Genomic DNA, 14,109 nt, shown 5'->3' with positions numbered 1-14,109 from the left:
CTGCCAAGCAAGATGGCTATAGCCAGCAAAGGTATCTTTTTAAAATTTGATGGAGAAAGAAGGATATTTGAAGACAAACACATTTTAAGTGAGTTCATGACAACTGAACTAGCACTGGAGAATTCTTAAAGGAATGCTATCCAGAGAAGAAGACAGTCTCATCTGCAAGAACAGGTGAAAACACACTCCATGAGAAGAATGATAAAGGGCTGTGAGAGAATCCATCTGTCCAATGCAGCAAACCACCCAACTCCAAAAGTTAACAGGGGAAGAAAAAAGAAACCAATAATCCATCCAGCTAAACATCACCTAACAAAATCAGAGTAAATATAAAACCCCTTTCAATAATAATTCTATGTAAATGTCCTCAACTCACCAACAGAAAGATGCAGACCAACTGACTGGATTAAAGAAAACAATATCCAACAATCTCTTCTAAGAAATGCACTTAGCTACCAAAGACATCCAAAACTTGAGTGCCAGTGGATAGAAATCAACCTACAGAAGCCATAAATAAGCAGGCATAGCAATCCCCATATTTGTTTGATGGACTTTAAACCAAACCTAGTCAGGAGAGATGAAGGTCACTACATATTAATGAAGGAAAAATTCATCACGAAGATATAATATCTGTAAATACTTATGCACTGGATTTTGAGGCTACCAGTTTTACAAAAACAAATGCTAAGATGCATAAAAAGCCACAAAGGTCCTGACACAGTAACAGTGGAGACTTTGACACCCCACTCTCATTTAGACAGATCTTCCAAACCAATCATAAAATCATCAAAGTATACTACTAGTATGTCTTTCTGACCAACAGCTCATTGTGGATGTAGACCACATCCTGGCATAGGGAATTATAGGACAGCACCAAGTGAAAAGAAAAAAGAAAAAGCCAAAGAAGAGAAACAGGAGAAATTTAAGGTTAAGTTTCATCTCACTCTCTCCAGGGCCCTTCAATTCAGGTGCTCCCTCTAAGGTCTGCTTGAGGGTTCCACCTCTTAGTCTGATTTCCAGAATATAGGATTCTATGGTACCAGTTCAATTTGGGTTCAAATTTTGTGTCCCCTCCCCTAATCTTTTCCCTTCCCCCAAGCCTCAAGATGTTATTCAGTTATGTCATCAACTTGGGCTGACCCAAGTTAGGAACTGCAGATGAGTGAGTCATGTGATGATTGTCTTTCTGTGATTGGGTGAGTTCACTTAGAATGATCTGTTCCAAGTCTGACCATTTTTCTACAAATTTCAATGTGTAATTTTTCTTACTGCTGAGTAGAATTCCATTGTGTAGATATACCACATCTTGGTTATCCATTCATCCAATGATGCGCACCTGGGTTGATTCCACTTTTTAGCTATTATGAATTGAGAAGCTATAAACATGGTTGAGGAAATATTTCTGATTTGAGATATGGAGATTTTAGGGTAACTTCCCAGTAAGGGAATAACAGGCTCTTCTGGTAACTCTATATTCATTCTTTTCAGGAGTCTCCAAATTGATTTCCACAGTGGTTGTACCACCTTACATTCCCATCCCTCTCCTTCTGGTATACTCATGATCTGGATGTGTGGTCATTTTAGAATGTCCCATAGTTCCCTCATATTCTGTTCACTTGGTTTTTTGAACTTGGTTAAATTTTTGGTCTCCCAATCAATTTCTTCTGTCTTGTCTTCCACATGAATAACTCTGTTGGTAAGTGTTTCTAGAGATGTTTTTATGAATTTGATTGTTGTTTTCTGTTGTGTTTTGTATCATGTCCATCTCTTTTTTGAAGCATGATTTCAATTCAAATTCTGATTTTCTTGATGCTTCCTATAGTCCATTCATGCATTTGATCAAGTATTCATTAAGCTTAATCAACCAGTTGTTGAGGTCTTCCATTTCTTGACTTACCTTCAATTTATTCATATCTCTTTGGAGGGTTCTACCATTTTCTTCAATCAAGTTAAGCCTACTGTCAAAGGCTGAATGCTCTAGGAGACAATTCTGTTCAATTTCATTGATACAATTGTTGGTTCTTTGATTGTTTGCTTCAAACTATCAAAATATTTTTTTTTATCATGGTCTCATTGGTTGTTGTGTTTTCATTTGGGGAGTATATTTCTGTTGATTGCTCTATGATTTCATTGGATGCTTCTGTAGGAAGAATAGGCATCCATGGTGGAGATCTCTGTTTTCTGATTTTCATTGGCTTTTTTGTGTTATCTACCCATTTTAGGAGGACTCTATTTTATTGAGGAGGAACCAAGTTTGTGTCCTTTGGCCTGTTCACCCTCTGACTCATGTGAACAAGGATGTTGGTACTTAGTGGCCAGTCAAGACACCAGTTTACCAAGCACCATTTGCTGAAAATGATCTCTTTTCACCAGTGTATTTTTGACATCTTTTTAAAAAATCAGGTGGTATGGTTACATGAACTTGTACTTCAATTATCTATTTTCTCCCAATGATCTATTTGACTGCTTTATGCCAGTACTATGCTAATTCTATTACTATGATTTTGTAGAATATCTCGAAGTAATGTTTTGGGATGGCTCCAGCAGTATTCTTTTTGCTGAGGATAGTTTTGACTGGGAGCTTTTGTGCTTTATATGAAAATAAAATGTGAAAAATGGTATTGAAAATTAAGATTACATTGAATATGTATATTGCTTTTGGGAAGGTGGTCATTTTTATAATATTAATTCTTCTAATCCACAACCATGGGAGATCTTTCCATCTTCTGGTGTCTTCCTCAGTTTCTTTCTTTAGTGTTTTGAAAGTTTTCAGTGTAGAGGTCTTTTTACTTCTTGGTTCTGGCTATTCAAAAATATTTAATTTTTTTGGCTATTGTCAATTCAATTGTTTTCCTGTTTTCTTTCTCAGTATGTTTGTCATTGGTATATAAGAAAGCTACTGATTTTTGTGTTACATTTGTATTCCACCACTTTGATGAAAGTGTTTAATCAGCTCTAGGAGTTTTCTGCTAGATTCTTTAGGGTCTCTTACACATGGAATCATATCATCTGCCAGTAAGGATAGCTTGACTTCTTCATTTCCAATGCATATCCCTTCTGTCTTCACTCTTACCACTCTAGCTAAGTTTGGTGGTTTGATTCAGGTGTCCCCCCTCAAATTTGGTGTTCTGAATGCTAGGTTCCCAGCTGATGGAGATTTGGGAATTAACACCTTGTAGAGGCAGTGCATTGTTGGGGGCAGGCTGATGGGTATTATAGCCAGTGTCTGGCACACTCTCCTGTTGCTGTTGTCCACCTTATGTTGACCAGGGGGAGATGTCCACCCTCTGCTCATGCCATTGTTTTCCCCCACCATGATGGCTTCCCCTCAAGTCTGTACACCAAAATAAACCTTTCTTTCACAGGAGCTGCTCTTGGTTGAGTGGTTTCTGCCAGCGATGCGAACCGGACGGCAACACAAAGACTTAAATATTACAGTCGTGGGAGGACTGGACACAGCTGCCCCAGATCTCACTGGGTGGGAATGCTTTAAGATTTCTCCATTTAATATAATGTTGGCTGTAGATTTTTTATATTCAGCATTCATTGTATTTAGATACACTCCTTCCATCCCTAATCTCTTCATTGTTTTTGTTTTATGGACTAACTTGGAAAGTAGTGCTTTCAGTTCTTCTATAAAGTTATAGAATTCTGCAGTTAACCTATCTAGACCTGATATTTTTTGATTGGAAGAGTTTTAATGACTGCTTAAATATCATTACTTGCCACAGATACGTTATTTATCTCAACTCTGTTTAACTTTAGTAGGTTGGATGCATTGAGAAAATCATCCATTTTTTACATTTTCCAATTTGTTAGATGTAGTTTTATGAACTATGTCTTTATGATTCTATTTCATTTGTGTTTGTTGTAATGTCTCTTTTTCATTTCTAATAATATTGATTAGGGTCTTATTTTGGTTAATTTGGCTAAGGGTTTTTCAATCTTGTTTACCTTTTCAATAAACAAACTCTTAATTTCATCAATTCTTTCTATAGTTATTTATTTCTATTTCATTGATTTCAGCCTTGATCTTGATACTATCTTTCCTTCCATCTGACACTTTTGGATTTTATTTTCCCCAGTGCTGTCAGCTACCTCATGTTGTTTATTTCAGATATCTCTGGTTTTGTTTTGAAGGTATTTAGAGCTATAAACATGTCTTATAACTGCCTTCATGTGTCTCATAGGTTTTGGTATATGTGCTTTTACCATTTATTTCAAGGAATATTTTTACTTCTTTCATGACCAATTACTCTTCAGTGACCAATTCATTATAGTGTATTATTGTCTTCTGGAGTTTGTGTATTTTCTGAAATTTGTCTTGTCAGTTTTTAGCTTTAGTGTATTGTGGAGTTAATGTTTCTAAATTAGTTGAGACTTGATTTTTGTCCGAATATGTGATGTTTCAGAGAATGTTTCATGGGCTGCTGAGAAGAATGTGTGTTTTATGGTATTTGGATGCTATGTTCTGTAAATGTATGTTAGGTTCATTTATCTATGATATTGTTATTTTTTATTTTCTATCACCAGTGTACTGGTAATAGCATAGTACTTAAGACACCCACTGTTACTGGGTTTGGCCTTATCTCTGGGCTTATGTCTAGTAAATTTCATTTCATAAAACTGGGTGCACCCTTGTTTGATGCATATATGTTTACAATTATGTCTTCTTGTTGAATTGTGTCCTTGATCAGTATGAAGTAACCTTCTTTATCTCTTATGATTAATTTTGGTTTGAAATATATATGTACATCTATATGTGTGTGTATGTATACAAATATATGCTACCAGAAAAGCCACACTTGGTTCCTAGTTCCATTTGCATAGAATATTATTTTTGATCCTTTCACCCTAAAGTTATGTTTTTCTTCACAATAAAGTCAAATTTCTGGAGGCAATAAAAGGATAGATCCTGTTTTTTGATGCAGCTTATTAAGTCTATCTTCTGAATGAGTATTTGAAACTATTGATATTCAGAGATACTTTTGGAAAATGTGTTATGGAGTCTGGTCTTTTCTTGGCCTCCACTTGCTTCTCACATGTTCTAGCATGGTTAGTTTTTTTTCTCCTGGAGCATCTTGAACGTTTATTATTCTCTTCAATATGAAGTATTCTAATCAGTTTCCTCTGTAAGGCTGGATTAGTGCTCACAAATTCCTCAATCCTGTTTTTTTTTTTTAATCACAGAGGTTTTTCTTCTATTATGAGATAATTTTGATGGGCATAGTACTTTGGATGGTAGCTGTGATTTTTCAGTATTTAAGATACATCATCCCAAGCCCTTCTGGTTTTTAGTATGTCCATTGAAAAATCAGCTGGTATTTTGATGAGTTTGCCTTTGTATACGATATATTTCTCTTGCAGCTCTTACTGCCCTTTAATTCTGTGTATTTAGTTATATTGTGGGCAATTTATTTTGGGTCCTATTTCATGTACCAAATGCCTTTAGTACCTAGGTTGGCACCTCTTTCCCTAAATTTGAGAAACTTCCTTCTATAGTTTCACTTAAAATATTTCTGTACCACATACCTGTAGTTTTTCTCTTTCTTGTATGCCCATAATTTGGATATTTTATCTCTTCAAGGTATTGCACATTATAGTCCATTCATATGTGTTTGTTCTTTTAACTTCTCACTGGCTCTAATTGATCAAATTCCTCTTGGTCTGCAAGGCCTGATATTCTGTCTTCCATCTGATTCACTCTAAAGGTAAAGCTTTTCATGCAGTTTTTTTGTATGACTTGTATTTTTTTCTTTTGCACCTTTATTTCAGTTTGGTTTTTCTTCAGGATTTTTATTTCTTTATTGAGTTCCATTTTCATAGCCAAGATAGGCATTCTCATGTCATCTAGATGTTTATGTCTTCTTTAAATTTATTTGGCACTTCTTTCATGCATTTATCCATGTTTGAGTTCTTTGTACAAATTTATAATAATTCTTTTGAACTCTTTTAAGTAGTTCTCACAGGGGTCCTCTACTATAGGATTGGTGTTTCTTCAGGGAAATATATTGGCTTGAGAGAGAGTGCGTGTGTTACAGTGAGATTTACCCACCTGGAAATACTTTGTTGTTCAGGTCTTTCTGGCTCACCTGTGTCCCACACAGGGCATGGTGCTTGCTGTTTCCTCATGTTCTCTGTTCTTTGCTCTTCTTTGTGGTACTTGGAGTTGTGTGTGGAGGTACTTAACGCTGCTTCTTTAATGGGGTGGGGCAGGTGAGGTGGCCACAGTTCGGTTGCAATTATGCTTGTATGTACACTTGGAGAACACTGGTGACCCATGTCAATGTCGGGAGGAGGATTGCAGAAGGGAACATGCATGCTAAAACGCAGCACAAGTCTTAACCCCAATGACCAGTTGTCTGCATCAATATGATGATGGAGTAAGGATTCTTGAGGAGATTTTGAATGCTGGAACTGAATCCTGGATCCAGTTGCAATACCATGCTGTTTGCGTACTTATGGGATGAGGGGAAAAGGATTTGCTGCAGACATAAATCAGGTCCAGATCATAATAACAGGTTATACAGGTGCAGTGGGTTAATGGGGTAGAAGGGAAGAGGACTCATACCAATCCAAACCTGTCTGTCCGCACTTCATCACAGGGCAGCAGAGGTGGATGAACGCTGGTGCTGGGTAGAGTAGAGAGGATTGACACCAATCTCAAGTCTGACTAAACCTCAGTATCACAGTGGTAGGTGGCTGGGTGTGTAGCCTTCTGGGTGGAGGGCTGGAAAACAATCCACACCCTTTCCCAATGATCAGAATGGCAGGCGGTGAGGGTGTGCATAAGTAGAGTGAAGAGGAATCATGCCAGTCCCAAAACTCTCTGTCCTTCTTTATCACAGTGGCAGGTGGTGAGGTGCCTGCCACAGCAGGTGGAAGGTGGGGCCAGGATGATCTTTGCCCTTCCCCAACCTGTCTGTCCCTTCATTTCACTCCCACCATTTCAGTGAAAGAAAAATGTTCTTCTTTCAAGAAAATAAAATCTTGAAATGATTCTCAATACAAAATTTAAGTAACATGATAAAATAGAAATTTGATTGAGTTTCATTAGATATGAGCATATCACATATACATATACATATAGTCTGTGGGAAAGAAAACCATAACAGAAATACATCTGTGTAGGATGTAAAATGTAATCTAGAGAAATATAAGAACAGCACATATGTGTGAAAATTCAATAAATTATCAGTCAAAATTTTATTACTCAGTATTATGTTAGGAACAGTTTACAAAGGGTGTGGCAATGGTAGCAAAAGTGGCAGGAAGAAACTTAGCACTCAACATGTTTAATAAATAAAGCTTAGTGATTCATTAAATATTATAGTATTTGCAGGATAAAAATCCCAGTATTTCAGTAGATCTTTTGACTGATATCTTTTAAACAACCCAAATATTCTAGATCGGAAAGAAATTGTCAGCATAACAATTTAAAGGAAACTAACAGTTTACTGTCTACAAAGTTGCATGGCTTCAAAATATACCATGGCCATGAAGAATGGTGAAAAGTATTATTTACCCTCTCAGTATTATGATATTGGCTGCTACTTCTTACATCTTCGAATACTGTTTCACCACTAGAATTCATATTCACACCCTCACAACTCTATAAACATCACAAATGTGGTCCACTTCATTACCTTCTTCATGGGGTGGGTGGTTATTTGCTTTTGTGTGAAATTATTCAGTAAGCTATTTAGATGTTCTGTATAAAAATTAAACAGGTATTCCCATTATTGACTTTATTTTAGAAATCAGTGTTTCAGCCTCCTCTAGTTACTGTGGTGTGGTGATAGGTGTCTGACATGTATTCTTGAAGCAAAAAGAAATAAACGCAAAGAGGAATCAATTGTACTGCAACTAGATAGATGACACCTGAGACGCAGATCTAAAAGTCACCCCACACGCCAGTCATCTACGCAATGAACATGTCTTCTTAAGATTACTGCATATCATTTGTTTTTTTTTCATTAATGGGATTAGTTTCATATAATTTTTCATTCAGGCAAATGATAGATACCTACTTTTTCTTGGTTTTAATTAGTCTCAAATCCACCTAAGAACAGAAAATATTGTTAATTTCATTATAGGTTAACATCACTGTTAAGACAAATTTTTTTTCTTCTGATAATCCTATGCTGTGTTTATAACAACCAGATGTTTAAAAATACTAATCCTGAGCAAGAATAAAAAATAAGAACAGTTCTGACTAAAGAATAAAGTTCCTTCATGCTAAATACCTTTAAAATTCAACCATGGAACATAGACTGGAATTCCAATTTCTGATGTCCACAGCAAACCTGAATACTCTAAGCAGAAATAAAACATACATACTAGATTATACACAAGAGTAAAAAGCATCAGAAATTGATGCACCTGGATTTTGTTAAATATAACAAAGGTCCTCAATCCTTCATGGATAAACCTAGCCAAGAGAACCACACTGAACAGTGTATTGCATTGAGTCAAAATCCTTCAGAAAGGCCACAGTGGATTGGGCATAGGCTCCCCACCCTCAAAACAAACAAGCCATAAAAGACTCATTTGGAAATATAAGATGAAACCCATTTTCATGAAAATATCATGGCCACTTTGAAAACAGAAGTCACTTGAGTTTTCAGTTACAGCCTTCCCCCAAAATGATAATAAGAGCTAACTACCCAGCAAAGCAGCATTATGACAAAGTATTTACACACCAGTGAAGGCTTTGAGGAAGGGTTCTGAAAAAGCCGGGTGAAGCTAGCTAAGAGTTAGGTTCTGGTTCATATGGTGAAAAGTTGCTGGGGAGCGGGACACCGCCAGCACAGCAAGGCTCCTCTCACAGTATTAAGGCCTGTCCACGTGGGAGTGGTCAGTTGAAAGTCAGCACAGTGAGCACTGGGCAATGGTTTCTGACCCTGGGCACAGCCCTCTTGGCTTCTTCAACAAGACTTTTTTTACTCAAATATTTGCTCTTCCTCTTCATCTGCTTCTTCAATCACTTGGATCTCGTCAGCTTGAGATAAGGAGGTATTTTCCACCTGCAGTTTAGTCCCCTCAGCTTTACATTTTTCTTCTTCTTCTATGATTTCCTTCCATATCTTGTGGTTTTCAGCAAGGTGGTGCATTAGCTGACAAAATATTCGCCGTCTGCCTTTCCTTCTTTGTGGTTCTGTGAAATTAAAGCAATCACAGCATTTGCTTAACAAATGTCTACAGTCTACTCTAGACTAAGAAGTTAAGCAAGCTGTGAGCAGTGAGATAATAATCCCTGCCTTAGGAAATCATTCTAATAGAACAGTCTAACAAACAAAAGTATGAGTGTTAGATGGCATTAAGTGTTACAGATAAAGTAAAACAGAAAGTGAAATTGAGAAGATTGGGTTGGGGATATAATGCTTAAATTTATAATAAAAATTGTAAAAATCCAAAGTTAAAAGCAAAGATTCTGATGGCTTGTATGTGTTGAATTAGATGTCAGCCAACCATTGCAAAGTTACATTTAAATGTTAATGGCACAAGGTGACTCTCTGCTATGCTAAACTTAAATATAAGGCACATGCATATAAAGCTGGTAGAAGAAAGTTGCTTTCTGTAGTCATATCTGTTCTGATTTATAGCATACTTAGAAAACTGTATAGTTAAGTATAATTTTACATCTTTAAGTATATATATAGGAAGTAACATTTCATTCATAATTACAAAGACAACATATTTTTATTTTCCATTTGTTATCTTATATAGAAAATGGTCACTATAGTTTGATACCTCAAATTCTTTTTTAAAATATCTTTAAAAATATTTTACTAATTTATTTACAAGTAGAGAAAAAGAGAGAGAATGGGTGTGCCAGGGCCTCTAGCCACTGCAGATAAACTCCAGATGCATTAACCACTTTGTGCATTTGGCTTTAAGTGGGTACTGGGAAATTAAACCTGGGTCATTGCAGACATGTACCTTAACCACTGAGCCATCTCTCTCCAGCCCTCAAATTCTTAATACGAAACCTGGTTCTTCCTTCACAGCCTGAGACTGCGTTTTCCTTCTCTCCCCACTGTGTTGATGCACTTCGCTAGGCCGTGTGAAGGGCAGGCTAGCAGAGTGCTTTGGAAGTCGTGTGCCTCAACTGTCTTAAGGTTGGGTTGGGTTGGGTTGGGTGTGTGAAGAGCATTGAGGCAACCGGAGACTGGCTGCTAGGCCACCTGCATCACAGGTGTTCAGTTGTCGTGTTAGCGCTATCCCCTCTGCACAGGTGCAGCCTGCTGGAAAGCACTGGCTGGAGGACAGCATCTCCAAAGTGCTACTTGCATTAAGTAAGAATACGACCCCTCACTATGTTCTTGCATTAATATAGCACCCCACATACAGCAGTGACTCAAAACATGACTGTTGAATGTGAACATTTAGGTAACTGTTACTCAAAAGATGGCTGCCGAAATTCTTAGCTAAGAAGATCTAAATCCAAATTAAGTGTACATTTGTAGTCAATACATTAAACTAAATTTCCTGTATATTCTTACTAGGATTTAGACTGTCTTCCATTTCTTCATCATCTGTATCTAGTTCTTCACCACCATCATCGTCATCACCGCTTTCAGAATCGTCATCCTCTTCCGCTTCTATCCACTGACCAGGTAGTAAACCGGCAGCATCGTAGGAATTGCACAGAGGTCCCACAATATGGGTGATAAAAGATTCTTGGAGTTTTGCTAGTTGAGGGGAAGAACGATCCATGAAGGGACTGATGGGTAGACCAAGATTTGCTTCTTCATCTCCCTGAGCATTTTTTAAAGAAAATTGTGTTTACATTTTAAGTGTTAAAAAAAATCAACAATTAAGATTTACTATTAAAATTTGCTTGAGGTTTTTAAAATGTCATCTACATCAAAATTGTTTTTTGAAGCAAGCCCCACAGACTGGCCTTTTCATGAGAGAGGTGGAAGAGAACTGGCACGCCAGGGCCTCCAGCCACTGCAGCCAAACTCCAGACGCGTAAGCCCCTTTGGGTGCTGTATGACCTTGCGCATTGTGTCACTGCGCATCTGGCTTACATGGGACCTACAGAGTTGAACACAGGTCCTTAGGCCTTACAGGCAAGTGCTTTAACCACTAAGCCGTCTCTCTGCTCGTCAAAATATTTTTTTAAATATTTTATTTCTATTTATTTGACAGAGAAAGAGAGACAGACACAGAGAGAAAATGGGTGCGCTATGGCCTCCAGCCACTGCAAACAAACTCCAGATGTGTGTGCCCCCTTGTGCATCTGGCTAACGTGGGTCCTGGGGAATTGAACCTGGGTCCTTTGGCTTTGCAGGCAAGTGTCTTAACAGCTAAGCCATCCCTCCAGCCCACAAAAAAAAAAAAAAAAAAAAAATTATTTGGTTTTTCAAGGTAGGGTCTCACTCTAGCCCAGGCTGACCTGGAATTCACTATGTCGTCTCAGGGTGGCCTCAAACTCACGGTGATCCTCCTACCTCTGCCTCCGGAGTGCTGGGATTAAAGGCGTGCGCCACCACGCCCGGCTTGAAATTTTTTTAAATAAAGAATTATCACTGAACATAGTTGCTTGACCAGGCTGTGGTGTGGCTCATTGATATAGATAGCTTGCCTAGTATTCATGAACACTTGTGTTCAATTAATAGCACTAAAAAAAAGCCACTCTGTCCTTTCAACAGTAAGAATGTTTCTATTTGAATAATCTTATACAAAATTTTATTCCCATATTCTTTCCATATCAGCCATTAAATGTCATATTTATTTAGCAAGAAAAATACACATATTTTCAAATAAGTATCAGTAACTTTACTAAGAATTTGCAATATTTAATAATGTCAAATGTAGATCCTCTTTCCCCTAAAGAGAAAGACATTAAGGTCATATTATTGTTCTTAAAATGTGAAGGGTTGGACTCTGCCATTGATCTCAATATCCCAACCTCTTTTAAATAGCAAAATCACTCTAAGACAAAGTTAGAAAGCTCAATATATAAACAAACAACAGATGAGTTGGCCAAGTCCTGTCTTCTATCTGATACTCTACTACTGTGGCTTCTGAGGGTCTAAACAAGTTTAAAGAACAATATGAGATCAGACAAATGTGGTTTAAAAATATAGTTTTGCCAGGCATGATGGCGCATACCTTTAATTCCAGCAATCGGGAGGCAGAGGTAGGAAGATCGCTGTGTTCAAGGCCATCCTGAGACTACATAGTGAACTATAGGTCAGCTTTGGCTAGAAAGAGACAATACCTCAAAAAGAAAAAAAAAAAAACAACCTATTTTTGCCACTTAGGACTCTTGTGGCTTTGCATAAGCACTATGCCCAATATTAAAATAACATTTGAATAATAATCTGCCTTACAGAGCTGCTATGACAATAAAAGGCAGTATTACTCAAAATAAAACCTTTGCCAAGGCATAAGGAACTGAGTTCAGCCCCCTCTCCCCAGGTAAAATGCTGGGCGAGGCAGCATGCACCTGTAATGCCAGGACTAGAGAGGCACACACGAGAGATCCATGGAGCTCACTGGCTGGCTAGTGTAGCCTTAATTAGTGAGCTCCAGACAGATGAGAAACTCCGTCTCAAAAGGTGGCGAGTGTTCCTCATGATGATGGCCAGTGTTATCCCCTGGCCTCCACATACACGTGACCCATCATCCAGGCAAGCGTGCACACAGCACATGTGCATACAGGACAAAAAGCTTTTCATCGTTTGAACAGTCTCCTGATACTCGCGCCACTTACTTTCCTGGCGCGGTGCACCCGTGAGCCCCAGGGTTTCTCCCCGGGTTCTCTTCAGTACTGGGATTACAGGCACATACCACGACAACTGATATTTTTACATGGGTTCTAAGGATGTGAACTCAGGCCTTCATGCTTTTCTGGAAAGCACTTTACTGAGTGAGCCATTGCACTGTCCAGGAAGGTGCTGTTGATCTGAGCATGGAAGAACTGAGTTAGCTTGGATATGAGAGCTTGACGTGAGAAAAAGCAGCTCATATCTAGGCCAGGAGATGGCAAAAGAAGTTTCGGGCGTTTTTGACAGCGTAAGAAGAGGTGTGGGGACAGGGTCAGCACCGTAGGTCTTCCATCGTCCTTGAAGTCTGCTGGAATTCAGGGGGACGAGCTCAGCAGGCCCACCCCGCCATGAGAATTTTTAGGCAGTTAATGTTTCCTGGTGGAGGGAAGTATTTTTTTTTTCCCAGTGGTATAGCCACTGGTAAATTACTCATGTTCCTTTGAGCAATCCTTTTTAAACTAAATTGGTCTCCAAAACCAACCAAAAGAATAGAGGACATAAAAGTAGAAGTACTAGTTGGGAGGAAGAAGGGGCAGAGGAGTGGGGGAGATAAGAGAGGGTAACAGGGTTCAACGAAACCCATTACTTTGCATAGTGACATTTTGCTCCCTACTATCTGGCTGGTTGGAAATTACTCCCACAACACACAGTTCTTAGGGGAAGCAGTGCTTATCTATGACGAGCCAGCATAACCCTAAGGGAATAATCAGGAACTGCAACAGTGACTAACTATCTCATAGTTAAAGGTTATCTACGATTTTTATCTTCTAAGAGGAAGAAAATGATTAATATTTTTCAAAAGTAAATGGGTTGGGGCTAGGGAACATGGTACAGTGGTAGAATTTGCCTAGCATGCAGGTTCAATCTCCAGCACAGCAAACAAACAAAAGCAGTTGAGCTTCTCCAGAGGTCTCAGGTGTGTCACAGGAGTTTTCTGTTCTAAATTCATTTCACTTAAATTGTTAAATTATTATAAAGACAGTATATGTAAGGTAATAATTTTTTAAGTTAGAAAAACCTAGAGTAGTGTATTCATATATAAAGTTTAGTAAGATAACAAAATAAGTAGGAAGTTAAATAGTTCTGAGAAGAAAGGAATAGGACTTTGTCTAGGGTAAGGTATCAGGTGATACTTTTCTCTTTAACATGAAAAATGAAATCCAGAAAGACAAGGTGAAACAGCCAGGAATCATACTACAGTCTTTTAGCGACAGATCTGCAATTATAATAGCTAATATTATTGAGCATGTATTGCTGTGCTAAAAAGATTTACAGATATTATTGTATTTAATCCTCACAACAACTTTATGAGCTGGGTATCAACACT

At 38.0% G+C, this 14,109-nt stretch overlaps 1 protein-coding gene across 1 annotated transcript in view; it reads right to left on the bottom strand.

Moving 5' to 3' along the window:
• Positions 1-7,187: 7,187 nt before the first annotated feature.
• The window catches only part of Pde3b (phosphodiesterase 3B), a 118,591-nt gene continuing 111,669 nt past the window's right edge, over positions 7,188-14,109 (bottom strand). Inside the window, exons 15-16 of the mRNA XM_045146142.1 lie at positions 10,506-10,761; positions 7,188-9,157 (exon numbers count right to left, since the gene is read on the bottom strand). Coding sequence (XP_045002077.1) covers positions 8,943-9,157; positions 10,506-10,761 — 471 coding nt within the window. The 3' untranslated portion in view covers positions 7,188-8,942. The remainder of the gene's footprint in view (positions 9,158-10,505; positions 10,762-14,109) is intronic.

This window comes from Jaculus jaculus, chromosome 3 (assembly GCF_020740685.1).
Source record: "Jaculus jaculus isolate mJacJac1 chromosome 3, mJacJac1.mat.Y.cur, whole genome shotgun sequence".
In the NCBI taxonomy this organism is placed as follows: Eukaryota; Metazoa; Chordata; class Mammalia; order Rodentia; family Dipodidae; genus Jaculus; species Jaculus jaculus.
This window is presented reverse-complemented; position numbering and strand designations above follow the sequence as displayed.